Source organism: Eurosta solidaginis, chromosome 3, assembly GCF_040869045.1.
Source record: "Eurosta solidaginis isolate ZX-2024a chromosome 3, ASM4086904v1, whole genome shotgun sequence".
Taxonomy (NCBI): Eukaryota; Metazoa; Arthropoda; class Insecta; order Diptera; family Tephritidae; genus Eurosta; species Eurosta solidaginis.
In genome coordinates, this window is record NC_090321.1 from 2908862 (window position 1) to 2921601 (window position 12740).

Genomic DNA, 12740 nt, shown 5'->3' on the forward strand with positions numbered 1-12740 from the left:
ACAGAATTTTACCGAATTTTATTATAAGAACTAAAATGTTTGCGACTTATTGAATTAATAATATTAAAATTTTTTACTTTATCAAAAGTGGGTGGTCTGCTAATTTTCAAGCATTTAAAAAAATTTAAATTGGGAGTTTAATTGGCAGTTTCAGGAGTAGCTTTCCTTAAGAGCCTGGTCCCGACGTAAACATTACAGTCATATATATGGAATAGTGCGCAATACATGCATAAACGATACTAACTTGTTTTATATTGTTACATTTTTTGTTTTTGCTTAGATTGGAAGGATACGATACTGGCAACATGATTGTGGTAAGATTTCGTGCATTTTAAATTAGGGGGGGGGGGGGGGGGAGGGCTCAGTAACGTTGAACCCACACTTCAATAAGATATCTATCTCATAACTAATTCAATTTATCGATTTACTACCACTGTGATCAAATTCCAGCCCACTGTGCAGTTTTTATTGCAACTGATATTTTGTTATTGTTGTGTTTATTACACGCATACTCTCAACAGAGCACATTTACCAAGCATAATTGCTTGATTTTATTCATGTTCGATATCAACTTGATTTATTTTGTACCACCAATTTAATTACCAGCTGAGATTTGATCATTTTTAACACGCTTATATTAGCTTCACTAGTACGTAGGAGAGTTAGGTCCATCTAGCGGCAATTATTGAAGACTCGCGGCAGTGGTTAAATAACTTGCTACAAAACGAGTTGTGCTTAATAGCGGAGGCACGAACCTCTGTGCTACGGTTCTAGGTCCTATAAACATCATTTGTAGATACTAAAACGGCACCATATTTGCGTGTTTTTTAGTTTTTTTAAACTATATTTATTAATGGTGTGTTTGTAGTGTGCATCGCTTCTGACACCAAATGTTCTGGGTTCGAATCCCGAGCAAACCAAAATCAACTTACTTACACAATTTGCGTTTAACCGTTGAAAAGTTTATGGTCTTCCAGCAAGGCCCGCCAGTCACTTCTTCGCTCTGCTAACTGGTGCCAGTTGGCCATACCAAGGAAATTTTAATCGTTTTCTCCGTGGTCCTTCCAGTGAATGGCCGCCCTTTTGTTGTTATTGTAGCGAAGGTGCTAGCCCGAACATCTCGGGAACTATTTATATGGCCACATTAAACCTTCAGGCCATCCCTCTCTCCCCACCCCAAAGTTCCATGAGGAGCTTGGGGTCGCCAGAGCCTCGTCTATTAGTGAAACAGGATTCGTCGCGGATAGGTGAGGCTGACAATTGGGTTTGGAGAAGCTATATATTGCGCTGGCAACCTGAAGGGTTGCGCTACATAGCCCCTTGAATCTGGTGTTTTAGTCGTCTCTTACGACAGGCATACCTACCGCGGGTATATTCTGACCCCCTAACCTGCTGGGGCCGCCCTCTTCATTTGCTTCCATTGGCAGGCTCCGATAAAAATACTTTCTTAGCCGGAGCTAAATTTTTCATTCGCATAACATAGATTAGCCAGCTAGCCGCTGCGTTTTAATTCGTTGCACTATGTTGATTGGTGTCTGCGCAAAGCTTGTACAGCTCATCATTGAATCTTTTTCGGCACCTGCCGTCGCCAGCGCGTGGAGGTCCGTAAATCTTTCGAAGAAATATTCTGTCGAACACTCTTAGAGCTGCTTTATCTCTTGTTGTCATGGCCCATGCTTCTACACCATATAGCAGACGGATACGATAAGTGACTTGTAGATTTTCATTTGCCGAGAGAGGAATTTACTTTTCAATAGCTGTTTGTGCTAATGCACAAAAAAAAAAAAGTTTTTTTTTTAATTAGGAAAAATTTCTTCTAAGCAGGGTCGCCTCTCCGGAGATGGTGTGCCATGAAAAGCTGCTGTATATGTATTAGACCGGGTCGATTTATTAACCGATATCGCGCCATCGATTTTTCGATAGGATTTGGGCTCGGGAAAGTTCCATTCCTGCGAAAAAAAATTGCGAAAGGGTTAATTTTCGACGAAAACACTCCTCAAAACCCAAAAAATATTTTTTTTAAAACTCTTATCGCCAACGTTTTTACAACAGTTAAAAAAAATTTTTTTTGGGTTTTGGGGAGTGCTTTGGTCGAAAAATTTACCCTTTCGCATTTTCTTTTCGCAGGCTCGCAAATTATTTTTTTGGGTATGCGTAGTGGAAATTTTGGTTGTTGTTGTTGTAGCAGTGCTTCGCCCCACCTAACAGCCGCGACCGATCACAAATTTTCATCAATATCCTCTAACGGGAGTCCGAGGAAACTTGCTGTTTCAACAGGGGTGGACCATAAGAAAAGGGGTGTTAGAGGCGTTGGTTCCACATTACAATTAAGAAGATGGTTGGTGTCATGTGCGGACACATTGCAAGCGGGGCATACATTTTGTATGTCGGGGTTGATTCTGGATAGGTAACAGTTTAACCTGTTACAGTATCCAGAACGAAGTTGAGCAAGAGTGACACGCGTTTCCCTGGGGAGTATGCGTTCCTCTTCCGCTAGTTTTGGATACTTTTCTTTGAGTAGTGGATTTACAGGGCAATTCCCGGCATAAAGGTCCGACGCCTGTTTGTGGAGTTCACCAAGGACCTGCTTGTGTTTTTTCGCTTCATACGGCTGTGTTCTCAGGTGCCGTATTTCCTCAAAATGCTTACGGAGATGACTCCTTAAGCCCCTAGGCGGTGCTGGTTCATCAATCAGATGTCTGTTGGGATGCTCAGGTTTCTGGGTATTCAACAGGAACTGTTTGGTCAGCATCTCATTTCTCTCCCTGATGGGGAGTATTTTCGCCTCATAATGCAGATGGTGTTCTGGGGACATAAGAAGACAGCCCGTGGCGGATCTGAGGGCAGTATCTTGGCAGGCTTGTAGCTTCTTCCAGTGGGTAATTTTTAGGCTTGGCGACCATATGGGTGACGCGTAGCACGTAATCGGCTGGCTAATTGCTTTGTATGTAGTCATGAGCGTTTCTTTATCTTTTCCCCAGGTACTGCCAGCGAGGGATTTGAGGATTTTGTTACGGCTCTGAATTCTCGGAACAATTGCGGCTGCGTGCTCACCAAAATGTAGATCCTGATCAAACGTCACAACCAAGATTTTGGGGTGTAGGACAGTCGGTAGCGTAGTGCCATCGACGTGGATGTTCAAAATGGTCGACATTTGGGACGTCCATGTTGTAAATAAGGTCGCGGAAGATTTAGTCGGTGATAATGCCAGGTTTTGCGAGGCGAAAAAACTGGAGATATCAGGGAGGTAGCCGTTTATTTTATTGCATAGCTCATCGATCTGTGGGCCTGGGCCTGTGGGCATTATTGTGCAGTCATCGGCGTAGGAAACGATTGTGACTCCTTCCGGTGGTGAAGGCAGCTTAGATATGTAGAAATTAAACAAAAGTGGGGATAGGATACCACCCTGTGGCACCCCTTGTTTATTTCTCCTTGGTTTTGATGTTTCGTTTCTAAATTGCACCGATGCCTGCCGACCACCCAGATAATTTGCGGTCCACCTTTTAAGACATGGGGGAAGGGTAGACCCTTCTAGGTCTTGCAGTAACGAGCCGTGGTTGACCGTATCAAAAGCTTTTGATAGGTCTAGCGCTACGAGTACTGTTCTATGGTGGGGGTTTTGATTTAAACCGCAATTTATCTGGGTGCTAATGGCATTTAGCGCGGTGGTAGTGATATGGAGTTTTCTGAAGCCATGCTGATGAGAGGCTAGCTGCAAATTTGCTTGGAAATAAGGAAGCAAAATGGCTTCAAGCGTCTTTGCTACTGGCGATAGGAGAGATATCGGACGATACGACTCTCCTATGTTAGCTGGTTTACCAGGCTTTAGTAGCGGGACAACCTTGGCCATTTTCCATTTCTCGGGTATGACAAAGGTGGAAAGAGGCAGGTTGAAGACATGCGCTAAATATTTGAAATCCTCTTTCCCTAGGCTTTTAAGCATCGGCATGGCTATGCCGTCTGGGCCCACTGCTTTAGATGGTTTAGCGCGACCAATGGCGACCTCAACCTCTTTAGCGGTGATGGTGATTGGTGACGCGCTGAATTTGTGTTTATGTGCGTGTCTGTTGGCCCTCCGTCTATCTTTGTCGACCGTAGAATGCATTATATATTATCGGCAGAAAGCGCTCGCGCATTTTTTCGCATCCGACAGCACTTTGTCGCCAAAGGCGATGGAAACTTTGTCTTTGTGCTTAGTCGGATTCGATAGGGACTTTACGGTGGATCAAAGTTTACCCACACCGGTAGAGAGGTTACAACCTCTTAGGTGCTCCTCCCATTTCGCCCGCTTGTGTTCATCCACAAGCAATCTGATGCGTTGGTTTATATCCCTTATTTGGGGGTCGCCTGGATCAAGCTGTCTTATAAGGTCACGTTCTCTCGCTGCGGCCTCCGCCGGGAAGTGGGGCCGGATTTCGGGAATTCTCCCGGCGGGAATGAAACGTGCCGAGGCGGATTCAATGACCTTGCGGAAGGCACGCTCCCCTTGGGGGCATCAGTCGGGATAGGGAGGGCAGCAAAGAGGTTGTCTGTATAAGACTTATATTTGTTTAAGCCGCCTCCAATAATATTCAGACGGCGGCGAAAATCCTATGCGCAGCCGTGCGCGGCGAGTGGAAAGGCGCCAACACGCATTCACTACCATCGTCATCAACAATAATTGCAACGAGCCAGTCAAGCATTATCACTCGGCAATCGCGGCCGTGCTCTTCTATTTTTAATAGTTAAAGTCAAAAGCTAAAGTTTTAAGAAAATTATCTTGTTTCCATATCGTGGACAACTTAAAAGTTAACCTGTGAAGTTTAAGTTTGTGAAGAGTTGAAACTAATTTGCAATTGTTAATTATTAGATAAATAAAAACTGAATTATAACGTTTTTAACTATTGACCCTTTTAATTGGAAGTGTTAAGTGTAGCGAAGAAAGACCACACATTTGTTCAATATTCTTCCCATTTTCCTTTTTTTAAGTTTATGAAAGTGCGTTTTTCGGTGACGATGAAGTCGGCGGTACGCTCGAGCGAAATAAGTATAGGCAGGTGGTCGGATGCCAATGTTACCATCGGCTGCCAGTTGACGCAGTTTACGAGTTCTGCGCTCACGATTGAGATATCTGGCGAACTATGACAGATTCCTACTATACGTGAGGGGGCGTCTCCGTTTATTGTGCAGAACGTCGTTTCTTCTATTTGATCCGCCAACATCTCACCCCTACTGTCCTCCCGCAAATTTGAATGCCATAGATCGTGATGGGCATTGAAATCGCCTAAGATAATGCGATTGTTGCCAGTGAGTAAGGCTCTGATATTAGGGCGGTATCCACTGGGGCAACAGGTGGCAGGAGGGATGTAGACGTTGATGATTTCTAGGTTTTCATCGCCTGACCGGACAGATAGGCCTTGACGTTGTAAGACATTGTCCCTGCGGTCGATGCCAGGATCAAATATATAATATTTCACAGAGTGGTGTATGATAAACGCGAGCTCGTCTCCATTTCCGCTCTCGCGATCTTTTCTGTGGACATTATACCCAGAGCAGGTCTGCAATGCAGATCTTGCTGTGAGTTTACTCTCTTGAATCGCAGCAATGCGGATGTTGTGCCGCTTCATGAAATCGACTATCTCCGTAATCTTCCCAGTTAGTCCATTACAGTTTAACTGCAGAATTCTGAAGTGCATAGGGGGAGACGTCGCCACTCTGGGGGTAAGTGACGGGTGACTACGCCTGGGTTGAGGAAGGCCAGGACGCAATTGCTGTTGTGGCCCTGGGACTGGGCGTCCTTGGGCAAGCATTGGGGTACCCGGATGATTTCGGTTTGCGACCTGGCAACATGGCGCAATGAAACACGTCGGGGGGTTGCCGTCGCGGAGACCAGAACATCTAGGAAAGTGGCAGCACCCAAGGCAGGAGCTGCATTGGGCGGATGTCGCAAACATATGTATATATTCTGTGCTGACAAACGGGCAAACGGAGGCAGGTACCTTTCCCTGACCTACACGATTGCTGCCGGAAAAGAGGGGAAATTCAAAATTTTATATCGTTTCGGAGATAGAAAATTTAAAATTTTCATTTGGTTGTTGTAATTTTGATGATTTTGTTGTACCCACAAGAAAAACTGTGGGTAAAAGTGTTTTGCACGGGTATGTTGTTGTTGTTGTTGTAGCGATTAGGTTACTCCCCGAAGGCTTTGGGGAGTTTTATCGTCCTTTGTCGGATACAGATCCGATACGCTCCGGTAACACAGCACCATTAAGGTGCTGGCCCGACGGGAACGATTTATATGGCCACATTGAACCTTCAGGCCATCCCTCCCTCCCCACCCCCAAGTTCCATGAGGAGCTTGGGGTCGCCAGAGCCTCGTCTGTTAGTGAAACGGGATTCGCCGCTCGAAGGTGAGGTTGACAATTGGGTTGGAGAAGCTATATATTGCGCTACACAACCCCTTGAATCCCAAACGAGTATAGTTTTGGTCTACAAATCGATGTTGGATGAAAGATGAAAGATGTTTTGCGTAAAAATACTATGTATCCCACCCCCGGTTTCAGAGCGCTCCGGAGCCATTTTGCAAATATATTTTGACAGAAATAAAATTTTGGGTAATTGTGCAGTTTAGAGGCCCCACCCTAAAATAGGGCCTCTTTTTTTGAGTGAGGTATCAAAAGACGCGTATTCACGTCTAGATCAAGAATCCGAAAGCGGAAGTTAACTTTTTTTACCCGTTCAAAAGATATTAACGAAATACCGAAAAAAGACCCCGCGGGTACTTCCGAAACCGGGGGTGGGATCCATAGTAAAAATCGATGACGCGATATCAGTTAACTTTCGTCCATACAATTCGACCAGTATACCAAAGAAATTGAAATTTTAGTTTCTTTGATTTCTTTGAGTATGCTAACATATTTATAACAGAGCTCTTGTATTTACATTTCCTTTTGCCTCGCTTCTCCGTGTTGGCAGTGCCGTACCAATCTTCTCAGCTTTCCTTTTATCGACATCTTTCTTCTCATTTTCTTTTTGTTGTACAATTTTTTGCGGCGATAATCGGCACCGTTCACATCAAGAAATGTAAAAAACTGCAAAAATTCTTGAGTTTTTAATAATTAATTTAATTACTCGCTTTTACAGTTCTCGTTTTGCATTCAGCAACAACAACATTTAGTTCAAGATGTTTTCGCTCGCACGTACAGCTCCAAATGCCGTAAAGTAAGGCCTACAATCAATCCCTCCCACACCCTGCCGATAAGGCACATAACAATTTATTGATTACATAAAACCGGTTGATTAAACAAACGATTTTTCCCGTCCCTTTGCAGAACTGCCGTGCGTTGCACACATGATTTGCCCAAATTGCCTTACGACTATGCTGCTTTGGAACCCGTAATATGCCGCGAAATCATGGAATTACACCATCAAAAACATCATCAAGGCTATGTGAATAATTTAAATGCTGCCGAAGAACAACTGGCTGAGGCACAGCAAAAGAAAGATGTAACAAAAATCATTTCACTTGCGCCAGCATTACGCTTCAATGGAGGCGGCCATATTAATCATTCGATTTTCTGGCATAACTTATCGCCGGAAAAATCGCAGCCGTCCAACGATTTGAAATGTGCTATTGAAGCACAATTCGGCAGTTTGGATGCAATGAAGAAGGAGTTAACTACTTTGACTGTGGGTGTACAGGGATCCGGCTGGGGTTGGTTGGGTTACAACAAGAAAAGTAAACAGTTGCAATTGGTTGCTTTACCCAATCAAGACCCATTGGAGGGTAGCACAGGTATGATATAAATATGTTCAATAATTTAATACTGCCATCAGCTTTTTTTAATAATATATTTGTTTTTGTTTTTTAAGGTCTTGTGCCTCTTTTCGGTATTGATGTATGGGAACATGCCTACTATTTGCAATACAAAAATGTGCGTCCCTCATATGTTGAAGCTATTTGGGATATCGCTAATTGGAAGGACATCTCAAATCGCTATGCTGTCGCTGCTAAAAAATAAATATTCCTGAAAATAGCTCTCTGAAAACATCAATAATTTGGAAATGTTACTTTGTGGTCAATGGAAGATTGTTTGCATTTTTACTTTTTTAGGTGATTTCTTTGAGACAACTTATAAAATAAGGGTCTTATATACCAGCTAGTGTGATGATTATTTACTACAACGCATAAATTAACATATGCGTTAATTCCTGTAAGTTTATGTTAAACTACTTCTTTAATCAACGTCTACCATATGAATTATTTAAAAATCCCTAAATAAACCGGAAAGTTTGCAATCTGGGCTATGCCAGCTTATGTTATAATTGTAAATTTCACACAGATATCGCAGGAAAACCAGATCTATTAATGCTATTTGTTATGAAAGGTAGGGAACTTCAGGAATAAAGAAACTTCTTGAGAAGCTGAATCTTCCATAGGCTTTGCAAAAACCTTTATGTACGTGATGCGTCAGAACGATCAGTTGTTGCGACATCGAACCACCGACAATGTCCATGCAATAGATGGGCTAAGCTAAATACTTTTAAATAGCAGGAAACATCTCCTTTTATTACCACAAAGACCCTGTTTCTTTAACAAATATCTATTCTATTTGACAGCTATCGAGCCGAATTTCTTACCGCACAAAATTTCGTCCTAGTAATAAAACTTAAAGCGGTTCTCGTCTAGTTAATTCGAAACCTCCCGTGCATTTCATAATGTTAATGGTCCTTTGTCAAATAAATACCCGGTATGTTCCGGAAGATAACAATAACAGTTTTTGTGAGGTCTTAACTGACCAACCAGTTGAACCAAGCAATTGATAATTAAGCCCCAGGTATATAATCTTCCAAGGGGTTTATAAGCGCAATAAAAAGCTTTATAGCTACAGAGCTTTCGCAACCAAGTTGTCAACTTCAAATAAGCCAGGGGAATCGGTAATAGTCTAGTTGAGGTGTCGGCTGCTAATACACTACCAAAAATATCGAGAGAGGTCTCAAACGACGCGTCTTGACATCAGTATTAATAATCCGAAGGCGGAAAATAAAAATATTAACTCGTTCAAAAGATATTAACGAAAAAGCGAAAAATTACCCGCGGGTACCTCCGAAACCGGGGGTGGGATCCATAGTATTTTTGCGCAGAATACTTTTCTGAGTTGGCGGCCTTCGGCCGCGCTTATAAAAAATAACCCTGGGCTACGCCATGCCAAGTCCGGGTGTGTGGTACAATTTTTTTTGTGGGTACAACACAACAACAACCACATGAAAATCGCCAACTTCACTGCAAATATCTCCGGACATAGATAAAATTTTTCTTTTCCGTCATCGGATTATTGTTCTCGAGATCAATACGCGTCTTTTAACAGCTCTCTCGATATTTTTGGTAGCGTATTAGCAGTCGACCCCTCTACTAGACTATTACCGGGGAATCTTGTTACAAATATGAATGTATTTTTATCACATGACGCTCTGGCAATCCAAAGTTCCTCGTGGAAATAGGGGTGGGGCGGCATGACCTAGAAGGTTTAATGTGTCATAATAATCTTCCCGAGACGGTCGGGCTAGTACCTGAATGGTGCTTGTTATCGGAACGTACCGGATCGAAATTAGGCAAAGGACTCCTCAAAAGCTTCGATATTTGATTTTATCGTTAAAACAACGACAATATAATTGTTCCATCGTTGTGGTAACTTTTATATAATTAATATCACAATCGATTTGTCGCTTGATTTGATACGAAGTTCCAGAATAGTTTCTCTTGAGCTCTTGAGCAATCAGATTACACGGAAACGCAGCTCTTGACATTTCTAAAAATACGACAGCGCGAAAATCCGTTTACAATGATCTGGCAGCTTCTACTTTTGACATTCGCCATTATCAAACATTCGCATCTGTCATGCAATCATTTGTGATGAATCACAGAACTAAAACAAAACCCCGAAAGTAGAATTTTCCAATCAGCTGGCGGTATGACAAATAAAAAACTAAAATTATGTTTAATTTATTTCCTTTCTTATTGGAAAACTTGAGGAGGTGAAAATGAAGTTGGAACTTGCGCTGTAGCGGCAACCGAAAATTGAGTTTGGTTTCGCAGCCAAATGCAAAAACAAAATCACCGCTTTTCATCAGTTTCCACGCATTTGCTTGTATAATTTCCACGGTTTACGAACAACTGAATTTTCCTGTAGTCGTTGAAATCAGACGAAGTTTTCTAGCCTGCCCGTCCACTTAAGCTGCGCTTGCAAACATTTTGATTGAAAAAGTTAAGATTTTCTGTAAAATAAATTGTTAGCCATATTTTGTGTTAAACAGCTTCGAGTGAAAGTAAACAAATTATGAAGTGAGCAAACGTAAAATGAAAAAATAAGCAGCGCGCAGTGTTTTGAAAGTGCTACAAATTAAAACTCGATAAAAAAAGATACCTAATTAGAAAGTGTTTGGCATAAGGAAAACGAGATAAAGCGCTGTGCTAATTGGATTTTTGAAGCTTTAAGTAAAAAACCACAACACAAACAGAGCTCAGGAAGGACACTGAAAAAATCCTTTAAACAACTGCTTTTTTGGTAAGTGAATTATTAATTTCTTCGTCTTTTTTCCCAAAAAATTTTGTGTGTGAAAAATCAATTTTCCGCAAGATGGTCCTCAGCCGCGCGCACATCCATTCACATGCCTAGCGAACCTGCAATATGCGATTTTGTTTTTATGGCATTACAATCCACATTTTACAATCCACATGATTCATTCAACCAGTTCAACCCACAAAACTCTTGGATAGCCCCCTTTTCTTTTTTTTTTAACGTATTGACAAAATCCTGCTTGTGACAGAAAAAACGGAAGTTGTCTCGAATATATTAAATGGTATGAAAGAAACATTTAGCAATCCAAGGAACCCTAAGCGATCAGGCTCGTGTTAGCCTTAAATAGTTCAAAATTTCGAGCTACTTGTAGGAATAGATAATATATGAATCTTAAAGACCTTAGAGGACAACTTTAGAACCTTTACCAGCCCGACTAAGTGGGTAATAATTTGATAGGAACCTTGTAGGACTTCCCCCCACCTCTCCTTACGTAAGGAACTCGGATCGCCAGCGCGCGCCAGTCAGTTTGGGTAAATCAGGGCGAATTTCGGGATTTGAGATAAACAGCTGAAAACTTGCACACGCCTTTAGCTTGGCATTGTAAGGTAAGTGGTATTAAGATGTTCATATATGTATGTACCATACACATATTAAGCAGGCGAGGTTCGGGTGAATCTGGTTCCTCGTAGATCTAGAGATGGGGGAGATGGCTTTGGTGCTTGTTACCGGAGCGTATCGGATCTATACCCGGCAAAGGATCAGCAACATCGAACAAATTCCCAAAATATTCAGGGATTACTTTATAGCTTAAACAAGAACAACTAGCTAAGCGAGGCCGAAATCGAGGCCACCCCACTGCGACTGCCACCCTTATTTATTCACTTTAAGGCTTGTAGGATATGGATATCGTATGTCAATATGTACTGTAGTAGCAGCTGTTGCCAACTCATCAATCTCTCGTTACTTGACTGCGTAAATTGTTTATAAATTTCAAAATTGATTGATTGAATGCTTCAAAGTCAAGTTCCGCTTATATCTCCTTGCCCTGTTGTTAGCAGTTAAGTCTTTGTAGTAACTGCTTAGAAAGTAATAATTATACATTCGATTTCTCGTCTGGGAAAGTGTAAATTCGGTGACCGAAAGTTCCTGTCTTTGAATCGTCTGAATACGACACAAAAGAGGGAAAGAAACGAGGATGAGATGCGCTAAACGGGTGAAAGAATATCTCGAAAACAAGAACCGAAATGAGAATTCAACGAACCAAAGACTAATCGAAAAGTATTACCTCATTTCTGGGTCTGAACTTTTTCTAGATTTAGATTAGAGTTTTCAAATGGTTGGTTTCAAAACAGATCAAAACTTGCAATATAGTGAAGTAGAACCATGCCTCTTTTATTTGCTTGCAAAAAAAAAGTCACCATCAATGATTCTTTGTTACATGATCAAATAGTAAATTTGAGAAAATTTGTAGAATCCAAGGCCGATGATCACGATTTTTTTTGCACAAAAATCTGCAAGCGCCAAAATGGCTGCGTTTTGTTGAGCTAACAAAGATCTCGAAGGATATACGGAAGTGCTCAATTTTTCTTTTCAATACCATGCCACAATGCGAACTGCGAAAGAATTTCTCCTTAATGAGCTCGCAATGGACAAAAGAAAGAAATCGTTTGACCGATGAAAATGTTGGGCACATCCCTCGAGTGAAGTTTAATTTTTCAGATTTTACATGTCTCGAGTTCCAACAAATTTTAACCCTTCCTAAGAATGCTGAACTTTTGAAAAAAATCAGCAATTCCTAGAAATATGTCGGGAAGTGCTGACAGGAAAAGAGCACCAGATTCTTGAAATTAGAAGTAAGAAAAAATAATGTATAAATAATTATCTGTAATAAACAACATGTTTGTGCGAATTGTTAAATTATTTACAATATTCCCCTACCGTTTATAAATTTTTTTACAGTTGTCTGTGTGCAACTGCCCGTCTTCGACTGCGTTTAGAAGGTTAAACTTGGTCAAACTTTTTACTATTAAAATTTGATTACCTTTTTTGTTGGAAGTGTCCCCGATTCATATCTCGGGCATCTGGTAACCCTATCATATCAGGCATCGCTCTACAAGTATTGGGTTCCCGATTGTATCGAATCAAAAAGACTCGATACTCAAAGTATCGATACGGAATCAA

At 41.5% G+C, this 12740-nt stretch overlaps 2 protein-coding genes across 13 annotated transcripts in view; both read left to right on the top strand.

Moving 5' to 3' along the window:
• The first annotated feature begins 6989 nt into the window (after window positions 1–6989).
• Sod2 (superoxide dismutase 2) lies at window positions 6990–8269 on the top strand. Its single transcript, XM_067777271.1, has 4 exons — window positions 6990–7062; window positions 7123–7200; window positions 7311–7774; window positions 7852–8269. Exons 2-4 carry the CDS (start codon window positions 7163–7165, stop codon window positions 7998–8000), a joined length of 651 nt encoding a protein of 216 aa, XP_067633372.1. The 5' UTR covers window positions 6990–7062; window positions 7123–7162; the 3' UTR covers window positions 8001–8269.
• A 1649-nt stretch (window positions 8270–9918) lies between these two features.
• The window catches only part of unc-104 (kinesin family member unc-104), a 104609-nt gene continuing 101787 nt past the window's right edge, over window positions 9919–12740 (top strand). For all 12 annotated transcript variants that reach the window (XM_067770380.1, XM_067770384.1, XM_067770383.1 and 9 more), the window contains exon 1: window positions 9919–10544. The gene's annotated coding sequence lies outside the window, so the exon portion shown is untranslated. The remainder of the gene's footprint in view (window positions 10545–12740) is intronic.